Source organism: Giraffa tippelskirchi, chromosome 9 (genome assembly GCF_054371585.1).
Source record: "Giraffa tippelskirchi isolate mGirTip1 chromosome 9, T2T-mGirTip1v1.2.pri, whole genome shotgun sequence".
Lineage (NCBI taxonomy): Eukaryota > Metazoa > Chordata > Mammalia > Artiodactyla > Giraffidae > Giraffa > Giraffa tippelskirchi.
The window spans coordinates 125,058,434-125,078,043 of NC_137283.1; the positions used below are offsets into that span (position 1 = coordinate 125,058,434).

The 19,610-nt window shown below is 38.3% G+C and overlaps 1 protein-coding gene across 7 annotated transcripts in view; it reads left to right on the forward strand.

Moving 5' to 3' along the window:
- The window catches only part of MAP3K7 (mitogen-activated protein kinase kinase kinase 7), a 62,242-nt gene that overhangs the window by 6,006 nt on the left and 36,626 nt on the right, over positions 1-19,610 (forward strand). For 4 of the 7 annotated variants that reach the window (XM_081528492.1, XM_081528496.1, XM_081528494.1 and 1 more), the window contains exons 2-6: positions 8,145-8,255; positions 10,999-11,064; positions 11,567-11,612; positions 12,705-12,843; positions 16,562-16,686. In XM_081528492.1, coding sequence (XP_081384618.1) covers positions 8,145-8,255; positions 10,999-11,064; positions 11,567-11,612; positions 12,705-12,843; positions 16,562-16,686 — 487 coding nt within the window. Of the gene's footprint in view, positions 1-8,144; positions 8,256-10,998; positions 11,098-11,529; positions 11,613-11,714; positions 11,793-12,704; positions 12,844-16,561; positions 16,687-19,610 lie in introns of all 7 variants that reach the window. The other 3 variants (XM_081528491.1, XM_081528493.1, XM_081528495.1) reach the window with 2 other exon arrangements.

Genomic DNA, 19,610 nt, shown 5'->3' on the forward strand with positions numbered 1-19,610 from the left:
GTACATATAATAAGAGAATTAATCTGAAAACATTTTAATTTAGAAAACAGTCATATGTTCAGAAGGAAATATTTCTAATTGGACTTCCCTTTTAAAACCAAAGTTCTTGCTGCATTCCTTTGTTTTTCTATTTTTATAGATGAGGGATTGTGAAAAATATCTGAAATATTTATTTCTGGGTTCAGCATTTTGGATGGATGTTTGCATTGGGGGAGATACTTGTAATTTGGACATGTGCCATTTTTTACACTCTTGGTGAAAACTGATCTTTGGGGAGAGCTGTCCATTCACAGTAATTGTTAATAATAATAAGTCAGAGAATCTTACTCAGATATGAGTACAATCCAAAAAGCATATTTGATTGTGAACTTGAATTAGAAATTTGGTAGTAAGTAAAAAGTGACTTCCTTTCATTGTTTTCTAGTTTGAATATTAGTTTTTTTTTATTATTTGCCTCAGTTGCCATTGTGTCTCAATTTGCCATCTGTGCCACTCTTTTCCTCTGATCTACCATGTGTCAAGAACAACAATGCGCTGCTCTCAAGAATTCTCCTTTTCCTTTCTTCCTGCTGAAAATATCATGTCAGTGGTCTGGAAAACTTCCATAGACCGTATCAGCAGTAAGGGAAGGCTCTCTGGTCTGTGTGATGGTTTCCAATGAGATATCTTGTCTCACTGTTAATTATGGTTTTAATGTAACCTGATACAGTCATTCTCAAATATCAGAATCACCTGAAGGACTTGTTAAAACATGGATTGCTGGACCCGACCCTCTGACTCAGTAATTCTAGGTAAGAACCTGAGAATTACATTTTCACAAATTTCCAGGTGATGCAAGTGCTTCTGACCCAGAGATTACACTTAGAGAGCCTTTGACTTAATGCTTTTGCTGTTTTTATATTTGCTTTCTTTTTGCTGGTTTCTTCTTCCCCTGTGTTCTAAATGTTGAAGTGCTTCAAAGCTCAGTTCTGGGACCCCAATGTTCACGTTATTTTTTGGTCACCACATCCAGGGGATTGATTTGAAGTACCAACTAAATGCTAGTGACTCTCCCAAGTTTTTAATATTCTGCCTGACTTCTTGACTCGTGTTTCCACTTTCTTTCTTGATATCTCTACTCAGATATCTAAATAGGCATCTTAGGGTTTATATGAGTAAATCAGAACTCTGTGCTGTTAAAAAAAAAGAAAGAACCTGCTTGCTTCATCCTTTCTTATCCTTTATTAAAGGAGAAGGCAATGGCAACCCACTCCAGTGTTCTTGCCTGGAGAATCCCAGAGAACGGCGGAGCCTGGTGGGCTGGAGTCCATGGGGTCGCACAGAGTCGGACACGACTGAAGTGACTTAGCAGCAGCAGCAGCATGTCTTTTCCTGTTCACCTGTCCTGCCTGCATGCAGATCATCAGCAAGCTCTTTTGACTTTACCTCTAAAACATATGGTTTATGAGATGGTTGGATGGCATCACCGACTCAGTGGACATAAGTTTGAACAAGTTCCAGGAGACAGTGAAGGACAGGAAAGCCTGGCGTGCTGCAGTCCATGGGGTTGCAAAGAGTTGCACACGACTTAGCTACTGAACAACTAAAGCATATTCCCCGGCTTCCCTGATGACTCAGCAGGTAAAGAATCTGCCTGCAATTCAGGAGTGGCAGGAGACTCAGGTTAGATCCCTGGTTAGGGAAGATCCCCTGGAGTAGTAAATGGTAACCCACTCTAGTATTCTTGCCTGAGAAATCTCTTGGACAGAGGATCCTGGTGGACTACAATCCATGGAGTCACAGATTTGGACATTACTGAGCGCATGAGCACAAAAACAAGCTAAAACATATCCCAGTTCTGCTCATTTTTCTGTACTACCATCAGCCTTGTTCTCAAAGCACTTCTCTCTTGCTTGGGCTGCTTTTACAGCCTTCTGCCTGATCTCTCTCTATATATAAGCTAGCTTCCTTACAATTCATTCTTCATATAGAGCCAGAATGATTTTTTTTTTTAATGTAAAATCATATCACATTCCTCCTTAAATTCCTCTAATTGTTTCCCATCACACTTAGACTGAGATTCAGACTCCTTTTCATTGAGCCAAGAACCCTCCCAGGATCCAGACTTTGTCTCTCTGGCTTTATCCTGCATCACTCTTACCTTTTCCCACTATGTCCTGCTTACACCAAACCCTCCAAGTATTTCTCTAGGTCATCATTAAAATGTCACCTTTCTCAGTAAGGCCTAATTTAAAATTGGAGTGGGAGAAGTGCATGCATGTGTACACACACACACAATTATGTTTCTTTTCTTCTTAGTGCGTTTATCATTTTCTTAAAACATTATGTGTTATATATATATATATATATATAAACCTATGTATACACACATCTTGCTTCTTCTTTGTCTCCCTGCACACAGAGAATATAAGTAGTTAGAACAAGGATTTTGGTTTAACTTGTTTACTTCTATATCTGGAATATGTAGGATAATGCCTAAACTATAGATGAGGTTCAAATGTTGTTGAATGGGGATTGTAGGGTTTTTCCCCCTTTAGGGTCCTTACATTAGTAGTTTTTTCTTTGGTTCGTTCCTTGTGTCATTCAAATATGAAATTAGTAACCTCCTCAGATGCCTTTTATACTATCCAGCCGTAAATTTCCACATAAGTTTGCCCCATTATTCAACTTTTTCTTTTTCTCCATGGCAGTTTTTTATAAGCTGTTATTTATCTTATTCATCTTTTTGTCTCACATGCTTGCATACTCAGTCATGTCCAACTCTTTGCAACCCAAAGAGTAGGCTGTAGCCCTCTAGGCTCCTCTGTCCATGGGATTCTGCAGGCAAGAATACCAGAGTGGGTTGCCATTTCCTCTTCTAGGGATCCTGACCCAGGGATCAAACCTGCATCTCCTGCAGCGCCTTCATTGGCAGGCAGATTCTTTGCCACTTGAGCCACATGAGAAGCCCCATCTTTTTGTCTGTTGACTGTCTTTTCTTTCCTCTCCCTACCCCCTGCTTAAATTGAAAGTACATTTCATGTGGATCTAGGCCTTTGTCTTATTTATGGCTATATCTCTTGTATCCCAGATGGTAGCTGTATATAGTAACCATTCAAGAAATACTGGTTTAAGGAATAAACGCAGTTCATCGTTCTCTTGGCATTAGCTTCGCTTCAGCCCTTGAAAGCAGGAGACCTTACCCATCTCTCCCACCTGCTAACTGGGCCCTCCCCTTTGGCTTTCATTGATCCTCTGAGATTCAGCTGAGCTCTGCATTAGCTCCCTGTATTTTGAGCTGTCTGCCATCCAGCAGCCTCCTTCCTGCAGTCAGAAGACTCTTCAGTGTTCAGTTATCCTGTTTCTCTCTTGGCAGGAGTTTTTCTGTATCATTTCCACATTCTGTCAAGGCTGAGAGAACGTGGGGCCTCCCTCTGACTGTCTCCGTTACCACACTTAACTCATTTGCAGCTTCCCGTGTTGGCAGAGCCTGTCCTGTGAGGCTGCTTTCTCCTGGAGATCTCAGTGAGAAGTTGAGGGGGAGGGGGCATGGAAATAAGCCTTCTCTACCCTCAAATCCCTAAGTCTGTCCTGAAAGCCGCCATCCTAGACTCTCATCTCTGGCCCTTTTCATCTGGGTGTGTGTGTGTGTGTGTGTGTGTGTGTGTGTGTGATTGTTTTGTCTTGAATTGTTTTGTCTTGAATTTCTTCTCTACCTCACTTTCAACCTTTGAAGGCAGGGATCAATTGTTTATATATTTTTTCTTTTACCCCTAATATTTATGCCATTTGAAAAGATGGAAGTCACATTTTGATTCTGTGATATGGTGATTTACAAGAAATATGTAAAGTATCCACTTGCAATGCAGGAAACCCTGGTTTGATTCCTGGGTGGGGAAGTTCCCCTGGAGAAGGGATAGGCTACACACTCCAGTATTCTTGGGCTTTCCTGGTGGCTCAGACGGTAAAGAACTCATCTGCAACGCGGCAGCCCTGGGTTCAATCCCTCGGTTGGGAAGATCCCCTAGAGGAGGGCATGGGAACCCACTCCAGTATTCCTGCCTAGAGAATCCCCATGGACAGAGGAGCCTGGCAGGCTGCAGCCTATGGGGTCGCAAAGAGGTGGACATGACTGAGCGACTAAGCACGCATGTACTTGGTCATTCAGATGACCAAAATATTTCTTAAATATATTTGATCTTTGTCTGCAGTTTCTGGCTCACAGCTCCCAAAACCCTCTGAATTTTGTAAGTGATGAGAGATAAAGATGTCCTGGGGTTAATTTTGGACCACACCTAAGAACAGGGCTGCTTGCCAAGAGAAGCAACGATGTGATTAGAGGGTTGGAACTTTCAACCCCACCCCTCTGACCTCTGGGGAGGAGAGGAAGGCTGGAGGTTGAATTAATCAGCAGTGGCCAGCAACTTAATCATTCACGTCCATTTAATGAAGCTCCATGTAAACCCAGAAGGACGGGTTTCGGAGAGCTTCCAGGTTGGTGAACACATTAAGATTGGGGGAGAGTGGGGAACAGAGAAGGCCTTTGGTGGGGGAGAGGGTACAACACAGTCTCGCAGAACTGAGCCCTTAACCTGTGGGATCTGATGCTCTTTCCAGGTGGATGATGTCAGAATTGAGCTCAATGGTAGGCTGTCCAGCTGGTATCTGAGGATTGCTTAAAAGTGTGGGGAAATCCCCCTCCACACTGGAATTAGTAATCAGAATTATTACATAGACAGAAATGTTATTCATTAAACACTGATTCTGTGCCTCCAACCTTTGAATTCACAACAGTTATTTTTTCTATCATGTATTTCAGTTTACCTGTACATCAGGCATCTTGGACTTTATTTAATCATTTTAGATCTGTTGTTTCACCATACACGTGAAATATCACGTGGCTCTGATGCACACAGAGGCTTCTTAATAAGTTCATGGACTCTTATCTTACATGAAATGCCTGTTTTATATTTCAGAGTGTTTCCAAAAAATTGCTTTTGTAAACGAGAGAGAGAAAGTTTATCATGTCCTTAGTTGCCCACATTTTGTTCTCATGGTTTTAAGTTGCAGGCTCAGGTTGGCCATCATCTCAGCACTAGGTGGCACTTGTGCATCACAATTAGTCATGCACACCTTACACAGTTTTTGCAACAGATGCAAGATACACAAATGTAATGTTTGAAATCCCTGTGTGGGCATTCTTGAGAATAGCAAAATGAAACAAGAGACCTGCTGAGTACCAGTTGCTTTGATGTATCTGTAAATACATGAAAAGTGAAAGAAAAGTGAAATTATTATCCACTAAGTCCTATCTGACTCTTTTGTGACCCCATGGACTGTTGCCTGCCTGTCTCCTCTGTCCCTGGAATTCTCCAGGCAAGAATACTTGATTGGTTAGCCATTCCCTTCTGAAGCCATTCCTTCAGGAATTTTCTTGACCCAGGGATAGAACCTATGTCTCCTGCATTGGAGGCAGATTCTTTACTGTCTGAGCCACCACTATCAGTATCAGTTCAGTTCCTCAGTCATGTCCGACTCTTTGCCAGTCGGACCTGAGCCACCAGGGAAGCCATTTATAAATATATAGTTGGAGAATATATTAAATTACTTCCCAATCATTATTCATAGTACTGTTAACAGGTAGACTGGTCTCTCCATCCTTGCTTTCTTAACCTGATATTGTCCTAATGTTGAAATTTATTTTAGGGCCTGTGTGCTGTTCACTGTGGTTAATTTGAAAGAAATAAGGAGTATAACTCCTCAAACTGATTCATACCCAACTCCAAGCACTTATTATTCTTTTGTGGTATGTAAGAAAATGTCTGATTTTGACTTACGAACCCTATAGATAATATGCTGAAGAAAATGTAAACATCTCTCTTTTACTGTTGAGGAAACAGAATCTCAAGGACATAAACTTGCCCAGTATTGGTAGCTAGAAGGCAGACAGAATCTATATTTAAACTCAAGTCTGTTGGCTTTCAGATCCTAGGTGTGCTCTTTCCATTATTCCAATGGTACCAGGTTTAGCCAGTCGCTATTCATGTTGAAGTAACTGGATGCAAAGTTCAAATAAGTGACATTGACTCCTTTCCCTTATGAGAGGTATGGAGGAGGGCTACAGCCTAATCAGCAGGAGGTCCCTGAGCACCAAGGGCCAGGAATGGAAAAAGAATAGTCACCAGAATCAGGACAACTCAGTTTCCTTTAGGCTGGTGACATACAGGCTTCCTTGGTGGTAAATAATCCACCTGCCAAGCAGGAACGCAGGTTTGATCCCTGCATCGAGAAGATCCCCTGGAAGAGGGCATGGCAACCCACTCCAGGCTTGCCTGGAAAATCCCATGAACAGAGGAGCCTGATGGGTACAAGTCCACAGGGTCACAGACGAGTCAGACACAACTTATGGCCTAAACAACAATGACATCAGAGGCTGAATATAAAGTGAATTGTTTATTATATACTCTGTGTTTCAAATCCTGGCTTCTCTGACCCTGTGATCTTGGGCAACTTGCAACTGTGTGACTCAGTTTACTTACCTTTAAAATGAAGGAGGATTAAACATGTTAATACACTAAAGCACCTAGACTAGTACCTGGCACATGGTAAACAGTCACTGAATGTTAACTATTTGGATAGTTTTATACATTAAGCAACATGAGAAATGTCCATACTGCTTTCTGTAATGTTTGAAGTGGAATTTGAGTTATGGCCAGAGTGGCCATCCATCTCAACTTACAACTAACTGTCCTGGTATTTGTTAGCACCTGTTTCTTACTCTGGAAAGAGGACCTGTTCATGTAAGTTTGCCTAAAGTGAAGACTCTTCTTCCAAGGGAAGATGTAACTGCTCCTTTCTGATACATGATACAGATTTGGGTGCATGCATGCGAAGTCGCTTCAGTTGTAGCTTACTGTTTGTGACCTCATGAGCTGTAGTCTGCCTGGCTTCTCTGTCCATGGAATTCTCCAGGCAAGAATACTGGAGTTTGTTGACATTTCCTTCTCAGCTCAGTGCCTACTCCGTAGAAAGTACATCATCGGTGAGAACTGTAGATTTTTCGCTTAAGGAAGTACTTAGATCCTTTGGAAGTTGGAAGATTGGAGTAAACGGCACATAACTAAGGTCATTTTCAGTTATAAAATAGACTGATTTTGTTCTAACAAGTATCAAAAGCTATTCTTTTGTTGTTGTTTTAACATAATGGCGAATTTCAAACATCAGTAAAAGTAAAGTAGCATAAGAGAGGAATGAACTCGAGAGCTACCTGTCAGCTTCAACGACAGTACAACATATGGTCAGTTTTTATTTTGTAACTTAAATTAATGAGATATATTTTACATATCGTAAAATTTACCCATTTAAAGTGTACAGTAATTTGTACAATTTACTAAGCTGTGCAAACATCACCAGAAATCTGTTTTCAAACATTTTCATCGCCTTGGTAGGATTCCTCCTACCCATTTACAGTTACTCCCAGTTTCCACTCTCAGCTCCAAACAACGACTGATCTACTTTTTATCCCTAAAGATTTGCCTTTTATGGACATTTCATATACCTGGAGTAATACAGTATGTGGTCTCTCGTGTCTGTCATTTGAGCATAGTGTTTTTAAGGTTCATTCATGTTGTAGCATGTAGTTTGTTCCTTTTTCTTGACGAATAACATTCCAGTGTGTAATATTCCATATTTCGTCTGTCCTTCACAATGGCCAGTCTTTTATCATCTATATTTTTATCCTTTCCCCTCTACTCCCTACCCCACTGAATTATTTAAAAGCTATTTTTAATTTCATAAATGTAAGAGCTTAAAACATTAATTACGTTTCTGCTTTCTATTTTTGTTTTTCCAAACCATCTTCTCTGTATCCTCTCATTCATCTTGCCTGTCTTAATTTGTTTTCTGTCTCTATGAGTCTTTTTTTTTTTTTTTGATTTTGAGAATGAAGAGGTGTCTAGACCATAAACTTTCAAAGATAGAGACAGCGCCTTTCATTGTCTCCTTGTTTTAATGAAAATTCATACTGGCTCTGTGGCAAATCCAGATCGTGATGATTTCTGAAATCTTCTTTAACCTTTCAGGTTTGCTTCAGCATTATATGGTGGGCTGGATCTATTTGTTTCTGATTCTCATGGGGTTTTTTTGTTTGTTTGCTTTTAACTCAGGTTGTTGGAAGAGGAGCTTTTGGAGTAGTATGTAAAGCCAAGTGGAGAGCAAAAGATGTTGCCATTAAACAGATAGAAAGTGAATCTGAGAGGAAAGCTTTTATTGTAGAGGTAAGTTGAAATGTCATTTCTGTTGTGTAGTTCTTTACCTAAGATACTCTGTGAATTTGATATTTGTGAAAAACAAAGTGTTTCTCAGTTGTCATTTCTCTGTGTTCTTAAACATCAGCAATTTAGTTGAACTAAAGGGAATACCATAGGAACATTTTTTCATTCATACTCTTAGTTCTGATTAAAAATTAGAAGAGAGATTTAGCTGCATAAATGAATTCATCCCTGAATTAAAATACAGTCTCTTCCATGTAATTCAGATCTATTTCAAGGCATAGAATTTAAATTTTAAAATAGAAAAGAAATGGTAATCTCTCCCATTATCTAAAGTTAAGAAGGGAAATTTTATGCATTCATTTTTGACTGAATATTTTAAGAAATTCGAATGAGATTATTTTAAGGAAAAATTATGTCAAATTGGCTTTTCTCATTTAGCATGAAAATTTATAGCTGTTCTCGTACAGATTTGATGATGGAGAATTCAATAATCATGAGATTATTGTATTATCAGGTTCATTCTTTTATGCTATTTTGTATATTAGTTTACAATATTTGAATAAATCAGTGATTTTATAACTTTTTAACTTCATTGGCCAACAGAAGTGGTCTTTACCATATAAACTTTCTGAATTTATAGCTGTGATTTTGTTTAATTATAATGTCAAAATATACTTCCTGATATTTTTAAATGCATAACATGAGGAAATGAGAAATTAGTCGTGATATGATGAAGTAGATTTTTGTAATTAGTTGAATGAATTGAGAGATGCTGATGAATGGTTTGATGTCATCATGAGGAAAAATGATCTGTAGTCCAACAGTCTGGCTTTATCTTGCCTTATTCACAGTTTTTGTTTATGGCTTAAATGAGGTTACTGATCAGATACTGTTGTATTGGCAGTTTCCTAAAACTAGGTAAAATCATCTGTATTAAAGTCTAGGAATCCAGTCAAAAAAATGATAATAGCTTGGAGAAAAAATTTTTCATCAATGTTATAGACACATGTAATTTAAATTGTTGAATGGTTCTCCATGTATTTTTATTAAAAATCCTGTGTATCTCCTCCCATCAAGTTTTCTGCTTCTCAGAGGCAACTACTTTGAGCTCATCCTTAGTTTTGTTTGATGTCCCCCAATCCAGAGACTCACACCTTCTCTAAAGAAGGTATTTTTATATTTCTATCTCTGTGTTTATCTCTACATTAGATATGTATCTATATTTAATATTATTATACTTTCTCTAAAGAATCAGTCTCTAATCTTTGGGACAATAAAGAGGCATTCACTAGCTGTTTGAAGACAGGGAAGGAGGAAATCTTTGGCCTAATTTTAAACGATCTCTCTGGCCTTTTATTAGTAATAACTTATGTGAATAGATACCTGGTACTGTCACCACTGCCCAACCTTTTGGAGGTTTTATGAGTTAAATCTGGTTGCTTCTCACTTTTTCTCATTTCCTTTTAGGTCTGCATTGTCAGTTATTGCTACTCATTTGCTTTCCAACTTCCAAAAATATGTGCTGTTTTCTCTTATCATGTTTTCTTCATCTTTCTGAGTTTGTCTTGAAAAAAAGTACCTTTCCTCTTTTGGTAGTATTTGATGGGGGAGCAAGAGTAAATGCTTAAACAATCTGCTATCTGAAGCTCAATACTTCAGAATCTTAACAAGGTGAAATATAATAAATGGTGATATTAAGTCTCTTCAGACTGAAAATCTAGAAATGTTGTCTATAGAAAAGTACAGCTTTCTAGTAGCATGTGGCAAAAAGGTTTACCTTTGGGCTTCATGTGAGCCAGCAGTATTATGTAGATAATAGAGAAGGAGAGGAAAAAGAAAGGGAAAGAAGCAGAAAAGTGGGAGATGAAAGAGAGCAGGGAGCAGTCTGGGGGGATATGTTAATATTAATTTGAGATATAGAGCAAGAGAAATAAACCACTCACAGATCTCACTATGAATCATTGGATTGGATTCAATTGGATAAAACTGGAAGTACAGAGACCAGTCAGAAGGAGGCTGTAGTAATTGCTACACTGGTTCAGATTGGAATTGCTAAAGCAAAGGCAGTTGTAATGGGAACTGAGAAGAGGGAATTAACTCAGGAGGTAGGAGGTGAAGGGAAGAGAATGCAAGAGTGCAGATGATAAGTCAGACCAAAATTCAAACTCTGGTTCTACTACTTCCTAGCTCTAGGGTATGTAGCAACTCATTTAACCTACTCTGAGCCTTATCTTCAGGGTACCTCACCTTTAAAATGAAGATGGTAATACCTGCCTTGCAAAGTTGTGAGGATTATACAGTATCTGTAAAGTGCCTCCCAGTGCCCAGCGTAGAGTAGGTGGAGTATTCCTTCAACCATAGCTATGAAAATGGAGGTGATGTTGATATGGCTTCTTCTGGTTTGGATAACTCAGCTCAGTGCCATCTGAGGGATGGCTTTCTAACATTTCTTGGCAAACTTAATTGCTTTTTATTTGTACTCATGCCTTGTTCATAACTCCTGTTATAGCACTTTGCGTGTTGCTTTAATTATTTGTGTATGTCTCGCTCCCACAACTAAACTGTGAGAACTCCAGGGCAGGGATCCTGCACCATTATGGGCAGGTGCTTATGATCACATTGCCTGCTACATAGGAAACAGTGATTGTTGAATGATTAAACTAATGTTTTGTACAACTTTAAGATTTGAATGATACTGTGAGATCACTTCCTCAAACTTTTCAAAAGAAACCTTTTTTTGTTACAGCTTCGACAATTATCCCGTGTGAACCATCCTAACATCGTAAAGCTATATGGAGCCTGCTTGAATCCAGTAAGTTTGTCATTTTTTCATTTTACTCTATCTGTGAGGAAAACCATGGCAGATACATGCAGCTGTGTAGTTTATAAAGCTGTTTTGATCTGTCATATTATTTCTAAAAAAATAATGATCACACTGTGTGTGCTTCTAATCTATTAGCGACACAGTATAACGGAAGAGTTGTCTTGGGTGGTCTTATCCAGTAACCTCATCTTCTTTGGAGGTTCACAATAACCTGTGATAGCCTCTGTTCATTTGCACTGGAAAAAATCCCCAAAGATCTTGTGATTATGTTTTTATATACATCTTCACTCTTAGACAGTAGGCCCCTAGAAGATAAGGTCTTAGATGATAGATACCTTTTTTTTTTCCTCTAGTGCTATTCAAATACTGGGGACCAAAAAAATGATTTTTAAATGCATTTATAAAATCAAAGCTTGATCTAAGTTGTCTCTCAAGTTGCCTAGGATGCTGTAGCTCTGTGGTTAATTATTCTGACATATGTTTCCTTCAGGTGTGTCTTGTAATGGAATATGCTGAAGGGGGCTCCTTGTATAATGGTGAGTGTCATTAGACCTGTCTTTATCTATTAGAGTAACATAATTGAAAAGCTTTTAATACAAACTGTAAATTACTTAATGTTCTTCACATTTTATCCTCAGAGTCCCAAAAGGAGATAGTTAAGAAAAGAAATCTGCCAAAGATTAAAAATCTGCTAAAGACAAGAGGCTACAACATTAGTATGTGAAATTTAGACGTCTAAGTATAGTAATCTTTTAAATTGATGGTACTCTTCATAACGTTAAAAGCATTACTTGCTTTTTAAATAGATTTTAAAGTATCTTCATACTTAAAACCTTTTCTTTTTGCCCTGTCTTAGCTTTCAGTCTCCTCATTTTAGAACTTTTTAACTACACATCCTTATTCTGCTTTATTTTGCTTTTTTTCCCCAAAAGTAGATTTGTGAAAATGTTCACTTTATGGAACATTTTAGTAACGATGAAAGGAAACTGTATTATTTAGTCCCCCTTATAGAACAGAGCTAATCCATTTAGTTATCTGTGTAGAACAGAGCTGTTTCACTGTAAGAAACACCAACCATATATATAGTCTCTTGTCACACCATTTTTATAACATGTAGCATTTTATTTAGTTGTGTCTACTGCTCATGTGTTTGTCATTGTTAATGGCTATCTAATACTTCTGAGTTTTATTTTGAATTATCTCGTTTTTAGGTATTGTAGAAAGCATAATTGTAAACATTTCAATGCACATTATTTTGTTTTCTTCTATACTGTTTCTTTGTATCTCTCTAAAAGTACAGTATGCTATCAGTTGCTTATAATTTATATTATTGTGTACAAGACTGCATGTATTGAGATAAAAAATGTGGTAATATATATTAATTGTATTTGAATGTATGTATAACATTTAATAGACGTTCTATTAAGTGTTAGGTACTTATGTGGTAGTTATCCATATAAAATCATTAGCTATTTCTATCTTTTTATTTAGAAAAGAAGGAAAAGCAGGACCGACAGGAGCATGTGTAGGAAAATACCCAGTCATGTGTTCTGACAGTGCTTGTATTCACCTTGTGTCTTTTGTTATATGCAATAAAGTTCTTTTTAGTTTGTGCCTTTCTTTTGCAGTGCTGCACGGTGCTGAACCATTGCCATATTACACTGCTGCCCACGCAATGAGTTGGTGTTTACAGTGTTCCCAAGGAGTGGCTTATCTTCACAGCATGCAGCCCAAAGCTCTAATTCACAGGGACCTGAAACCACCAAAGTAAGTTCTAATAATGTGGTCTCTCTCTCAGCACCCCCCACCCACTCCCAAATTTAAGCTGGTCATCGCACATCAGTTTTTCTTTTCTCTTCCCTTTTAGCTTGCTGAAGAATGTTTATTTTTATTCTTTTAACATTGTTTATTTTTAACACACCTCCATCATTTAGCCATCTAAACTTGCATTTTAGAACATTGTCTTCAGTGGCATTTTTATTTTAGTGGCATTTTTATTTTTAATAACTTCTACCTTAGATTAGCGTACTTCTAGAATCTGTTAGTCTGTGCGTCCTGTTTTGTGCCCACAGTATATATTGGTTTCCCTGAGCAGTCTCATGAAAGCAGACACAAGCCTGTCTTGTTCCCCGTTGTATCCCTAATAAGCACAATGTCCACACATAGTCAACATTCCACCGAACTACACAGGGTGGTTATTATTTCCATTTTCAGAGAAAGGCAAAGGGCATTGCTGGCACATCCGAGTAGAAACTGGAAATATTCTAGATTTCTTTATATTGTGGATTCTGGAACTTTGAAAGAACTTCAAAATTCCCTAAATAAATATTTTTAAAGGTTAAAACTTCAGAGATTCCCCCCCCCCCAGGGGTACTCAAGTTAAACAAAACATACATATTTTTGTCCCCATTTCTCTCTAATTTTTCTCTTTTCTATCCACCTGTGACAAAAAAATCCCCCTGTGCCCTTTGTCCTCTACTGCTGGCCATCACATGGGTTCTCAGATAAGAAGTTTCCCCTAGGAAATCAGTCACAAGTATTCCATTCTCTTGACAGTGATTTAAAGCATCAAAGTATCCCTTCCAGGTAGAACTTCTCACTCTCCTTTCTAATCTGATGCACTGTACCTAAGTTTCAACTCTTGGAATCTCCATTCACAAGGTGAATACAATTCTCCATGCAATTCTCACTAGTGTATCTTATTTCCATTCCAGGCTTAAACTGGTTTCTCTTTCCCTGGGTCCTTGGTCAAATAATGTTTAAGTCCCAGGTTTATGATACTTCTTTTTAACTTGACTCTCGAGATTGTTGTTGTAGCTACTTATCTTGGCTAGTAACGAAGAAAGCGGTTTTTTTTGTCCCTGTTTTGGGAGATTGTGTTCTCCTTTTCCCCCTCCCCAGATTAACACAGAGTTGAATTATCAAAGCAAATTTGTGAAAATCATAGCTCTTATCCAGGAACAAACTGGCTGATTCAAAGGATGAGGCATGAAGGTGTTATGCCTTCATGATGCAAGTATGAGGCATGAAGCATCCTTTTCCTGGGGGAGCCAGAACCCATTAGATGCAACACCCATCTGCACTGTGGCATGTTTGGCTTTGAAATGACTAATGAGTTATTAAACGGTATACTTTAAAATAATCTCACAAAAGGAAGTTATTTTAGTTTTTTAACATCTTTTAGATTCCATGATTACACAGTTTAAACATCTACTTCCATTCTCCATTCAACCACACCCTGTAAATCCATAAATTTTAGGTTTATTTACCCAACCTATTTAGACAGACCAGATATGTCTTACCAAAGTCATCTGCAGCTAGGGACTCTTGTTAATAAAGACCATTAACATATTTACTAGAGATATGGTCTAGGTCATTCATTCCTCTCAGGCATTCTTACAGCTGGACTCATGGTGTAGTGTTGAAAATTGCCTGTGGGGTACCCAGTACACAAATTGGGCTTTATCATTAGAATTTATTTTTTAGAAGGTACTGGAGTAAAGGAAACTCTTTGGAATGGCTGTACTTTGATATATAATTGTGTATACAGACACATGTGCCCTATCTTATTGTCCCTGGAAAACCTGTGGAGTCTCCAGTCAGGAGGAATTTTTTAGAATGGCACAGAAAGAAGGCACCTGATGATACAATTAGGTGTTTCATACAGTATCAGGTTGTGCTTGTGCCCCTACTTCAGTTACCTTTTTGCTAGTTCATTCAAAATCTTATGAGTAAAGGGGTATTCATTATAAATAGTAACAATATAAAAGTCATTCAGAAAAATTACTGTGATATTTTGAATTACCAGGATGAAACCAAGAAGTCAGTTACAAAATTCTTCTCTGGGGTAAAGAGTAGTAAAAACTTATCAATGGTGAATCAAGGAAAAATTTTTTGTTTGTTGAAGTGTAATCTAAAGGTAATTTGCACTTAGCATTCTTTCCACATAAATTATCACAGAGGTATTTGTGGCATTATGGAGATATGAATAGTAGTTTATCTGGCTTATTTTAGTCATGATGGACTAAAAAAACCTAATATTCTAAATAATCTGTCCAGTTAGAATTTTGAAACAGAATTATATGCAAAGAATTTATAAATTTATATAAATATCTGTATATAATGCTATGAAAAAAAATACTGGTAAGGGAATAAAGCAACATTATGTATAGTGTAACCTATACATGCTTAAATCCCCATATACTGCTCTTGACAGTGTGGCTTTAACTCTTAAACTCACATGAGAAGAATTTTGGTCCTCCAGCAATATGGCAAACTGGGTAAACTGCAAAAACATCCTGCAACAAACCCAGAGGTGCTACATATTACAGCAAATATCCTTTACATGCATAGGTGATCTTACAAGAAGATAAGGGAATCATTAAGCCAAAAGATAGAGAGAACTGAACCCTAAATGGGTTCCGTGGTTTTTGGGTTTTCCTAAAGTTCAAAGTGAACATTCCTAATTCATGTCCCAGACTCCGTCTGTCTTGTAGGTCAGAATCCTCTGCATTCAGTGACATACAGGGAAAGGAAGAGGAGTGTGTGTGTGTATATATATATATGTATATATATATATGTAGGAGATTTTTATGGATCAGGCTTGAAGGTGAAGTACATCACATTCTACTGGCGCGAATGGTCATAATAGCCATACCTAATTGCTCAGAAAGCTGAGAAATGTATCCAAAAATTTTGGAAAGGATATAGAGTCAGTGAACAGCTAAGCAGTCTTGCTACATTAGGTTAACTAAAGACTGATTTCTGTTCACAGTAAGGTTAATAAGAGCAAAGAAGGTTTGGAAACTTTTGGCACCATGATCCGCAGTAAGAAGTACTCACAGTCTGTCGTGTGTACATAATAATGTGTGTAGACCTGAAACTGAACTTTCCTGAAACAATATTTAATCTTAGTAGTTGTGATACACCTTGATATTTTCTATTTATTTTTTTAATGCTGTCATAATCTTCTGGGTTGTTGTGCAATCTAGGTCCCCAGATATGTGATCTAGAATTTTTATGATTTGGATTTTATGACTAGGTTTCTGCTTGCCCCTTAAAAAAAAAACTGGGATAGGCAGGTAAAGTATAGGAGCCAACAGTTTATGAAGGTATTGATATCCATCCACTCCCATTTCAGAACATCGTAATGTTCACTTACTAGATGTTTTTTAAAACCCCTTATTTTGGCCCAGAGAGAAGGATAGTCAAGAAAGATTATGGAGATAGGGATGGAGACATCAAAATTTGAGTCTAGTAGTCACCCTAAGAACTGGCTTAAAGTCAACTTTTGCCTATATTCCTCTGCATTATTAAGCTATTACAGGTGGCTGGTTCACATTTTACAGAAGTTGAATGGTGACATTTTGCTTATTAACCTTTTTTATTTCCTCAAGTGTCTCTTTTATTGTAGAATCAAATACTGGTCTTGTAATCTTTAATTCATTTTTTGGTTTATTTTTTGTCTTGTTTGTTTTTTAAACAGCTTGCTGCTGGTTGCAGGGGGGACAGTTTTAAAAATCTGTGATTTTGGTACAGCCTGTGACATTCAGACGCACATGACCAACAATAAGGGGAGTGCTGCTTGGATGGCACCTGAAGTTTTTGAAGGTAAAATGGCAAAAGCATGATGTGACTGATAATCTGCCTTATTACCCCATGTAAATCGAATGTGTTTATGGCTTTCCTGTATTTACATGATTTTATTTCTACATGGCATTTACACAAGATATTTCCTAAAGTCTAAGGAAGTACTACATAAATACAGCCTTAGATCATGAATCTCATAGCAAGATTTCTGTTGTCTGTGAAGTTCAGGCATATGTACAGTTGATCCTCATGCTCAGATTCCATAACTGCAAAATTGCCTATGTGTATGCTAAGATCAGTACTCATAATTCTTTTTGTAAGTCATTCACAGGTATGCACAGAGCAGGAAAAAATTTTGAGTTGCCTAACACACACATTCCGGCTGAGGTCAAATAAGGCAATGCTCTGCCCTCTTGTGTCAGTTCTCATACTGTATCACTTCTGTGATCTATTGAGTGCCTCATTTTTTTCCCTTTTTTGTACTTTGTGTTGATGATTTCACAGTTTAAAACGGCCTCTACGAGTAATATTGAAGTGCTTTCTAGTGTTCCTAAGTATCAGAAGGCTGTGATGTGTCTTACAGAGAAAACACACATGCTCGCTTATCTGCATTCAGGCATGAGTTACAGTGCTTTTGGCCATGAGTTTAATATTAATGAATCAACGATTTATACTAAAAAATATGTTTTAAACAGAAACACATAAAATAAGGTTAGTATATTGATCAGTTGACAAAAATGTTGTGAAGAGGCTCACAGGACCCCAATCCTGTATTTCCTCTGGGAGGAAATGATTCAGTGTTTACAAATTCACAGTTCAGTTCAGTTGCTCAGTCATGTCCAACTCTGCAACCCCATGTACTGCAGCACACCAGGCCTCCACATCCATTGCCAACTCCCGGAGTTTACTCAAGCTCATGTCCATTGAGTCGGTGATGCCATCCAACCATCTCATCCTCTGTCGTCCCTTCTCCTCCTGCCTTCAATCTTTCCCAGCATCAGGGTCTTTACAAGTGAGTCAGTTCTTCTCATCAGGTGGCCAAAGTATTGGAGTTTCAGCTTCAGCATCAGTCCTTCCAATGAATATTCAGGACTGATTTCCTTTAGGATGGACTGGTTGGATCTCCTTGCAGTCCAAGGGACTCTCAAGAGTCTTCTCCAACACCACAGTTCAAAAGCATCAATTCTTCAGCACTCACCTTTCTTTATAGTCCAACACTCACATCCATACATGACTACAGGAAAAACCATAGCTTTGACTAGACAGACCTTTGTGGGCAAAGTCATGTCTCTGCTTTTTAATAAGCTGTCTACGTTGGTCATAATTTTCTTCCAAGGAGCAGACGTCTTTTAATTTCATGGCTGCAGTCACCATCTGCAGTGATTTGGGAGCCCCAAAAAATAAAGTCTGTCATTGTTTCCCTACCTATTTGCCATGAAGTGATGGGACCAGATGCCATGATCTTAGTTTTCTGAATGTTGAGTTTTAAGCCAAGTTTTTCACTCTCCTCTTTCACTTTCAAGAGTCTCTTTAGTTCTTCTTTGCTTTCTGCCTTAAGGGTGGTGTCATCTGCATAGCTGAGGTTTTTGATATTTCTCCCAGCAATCTTGATTCCAGCTTGTGTTTCTTCCAGCCCAGCGTTTCTCATGATGTACTCTGCATATAAGTTAAGTAAGCAGGGTGACAGTATTCAGCCTCGACGTACTCCTTTCCCTATTTGGAACCATTCTCTTGTTCCATGTCCAGTTCTAACTGTTGCTTCCTGACCTGCATACAGGTTTCTCAGGAGGCAGGTCAGGTGGTCTGGTAGTCCCATCTCTCTAAAAATTTTCCAGAGTTTATCTTGGTCCACACAGTCAAAGGTTTGGCATAGTCAATAAAGCAGAAGTAGATGTTTTTCTGGAACTCTCTTACTTTTTCAGTGATACAACAGATGTTGGCAATTTGATCACTGGTTCCTCTGCCTTTTCTGAAACCAGCTTGAACATCTGGAAGTTCACGGTTCATATATTTTTGAAACCTGGCTTGGAAAATTTTGAGCATTACTTTACTAGTGTGTGAGATGAGTACAATTGTGCGGTAGTTTGAGCATTCTTTGGCATTGCCTTTCTTAGGGATTGGAATGAAAACTGACCTTTTCCAGTCCTGTTCACTGCAAACTTTATAGGACAATACAGGGAATAATGAGAACCCAGTATGCTTTGTGTTGGTTTCCTAGTGATTAAAAATCGGCAGTTCAAAGCTTAAATGAGCATGCCTTAGAAAGAATACAAGTAACTAGACAGAAGTGTGAGGCTAAGGACAACAAGTAAGGGATACCTTATTCTTGCTTTTACATCTATGTGTCTTAACTTAAGTTCTAAAAGAGTGATCCATAAGTTGCATATGAGGTTTCTGTATAAAAACATCGATTATCTTTTAAATGATTGAGAAAAGTTGAACTGAAGACGTGTGATTCATACATTAGAAGGTATGAAAGCCCATGAAATTCAGAAACATTCAATAATCGGATCCTGATTTTGACTTTTATTTTTGATGAATTTAAAGTTTTTTGTTCTTTGTTTTTAGCCACCAATAGAAAGAAATTTGGAGAAGGCAATGGCACCCCACTCCAGTACTCTTTTGCCTTGAAAATCCCATGGACGGAGGAGCCTGGCAGGCTTCAGTCCATGGGGTCGCTGAGTCAGACACAACTGAGCAACTTCACTTTCACTTCTCACTTTCATGCTTTGGAGAAGGAAATGGCAACTCACTCCAGTGTTCTTGCGTGGAGAATCCCAGGGACGGGGGAGCCTGGTGGACTGCCGTCTGTGGGGTCGCACAGAGTCGGACACGACTGAAGCGACTTAGCAGCAGCAGCAGAAAGAAATTTTCTCTGCAGCTGGTCCCTTGAGTGGAGCTATTTTGCCACAAAGTTCAGTTAAAAAGTTTGTGGACAAGCCAAT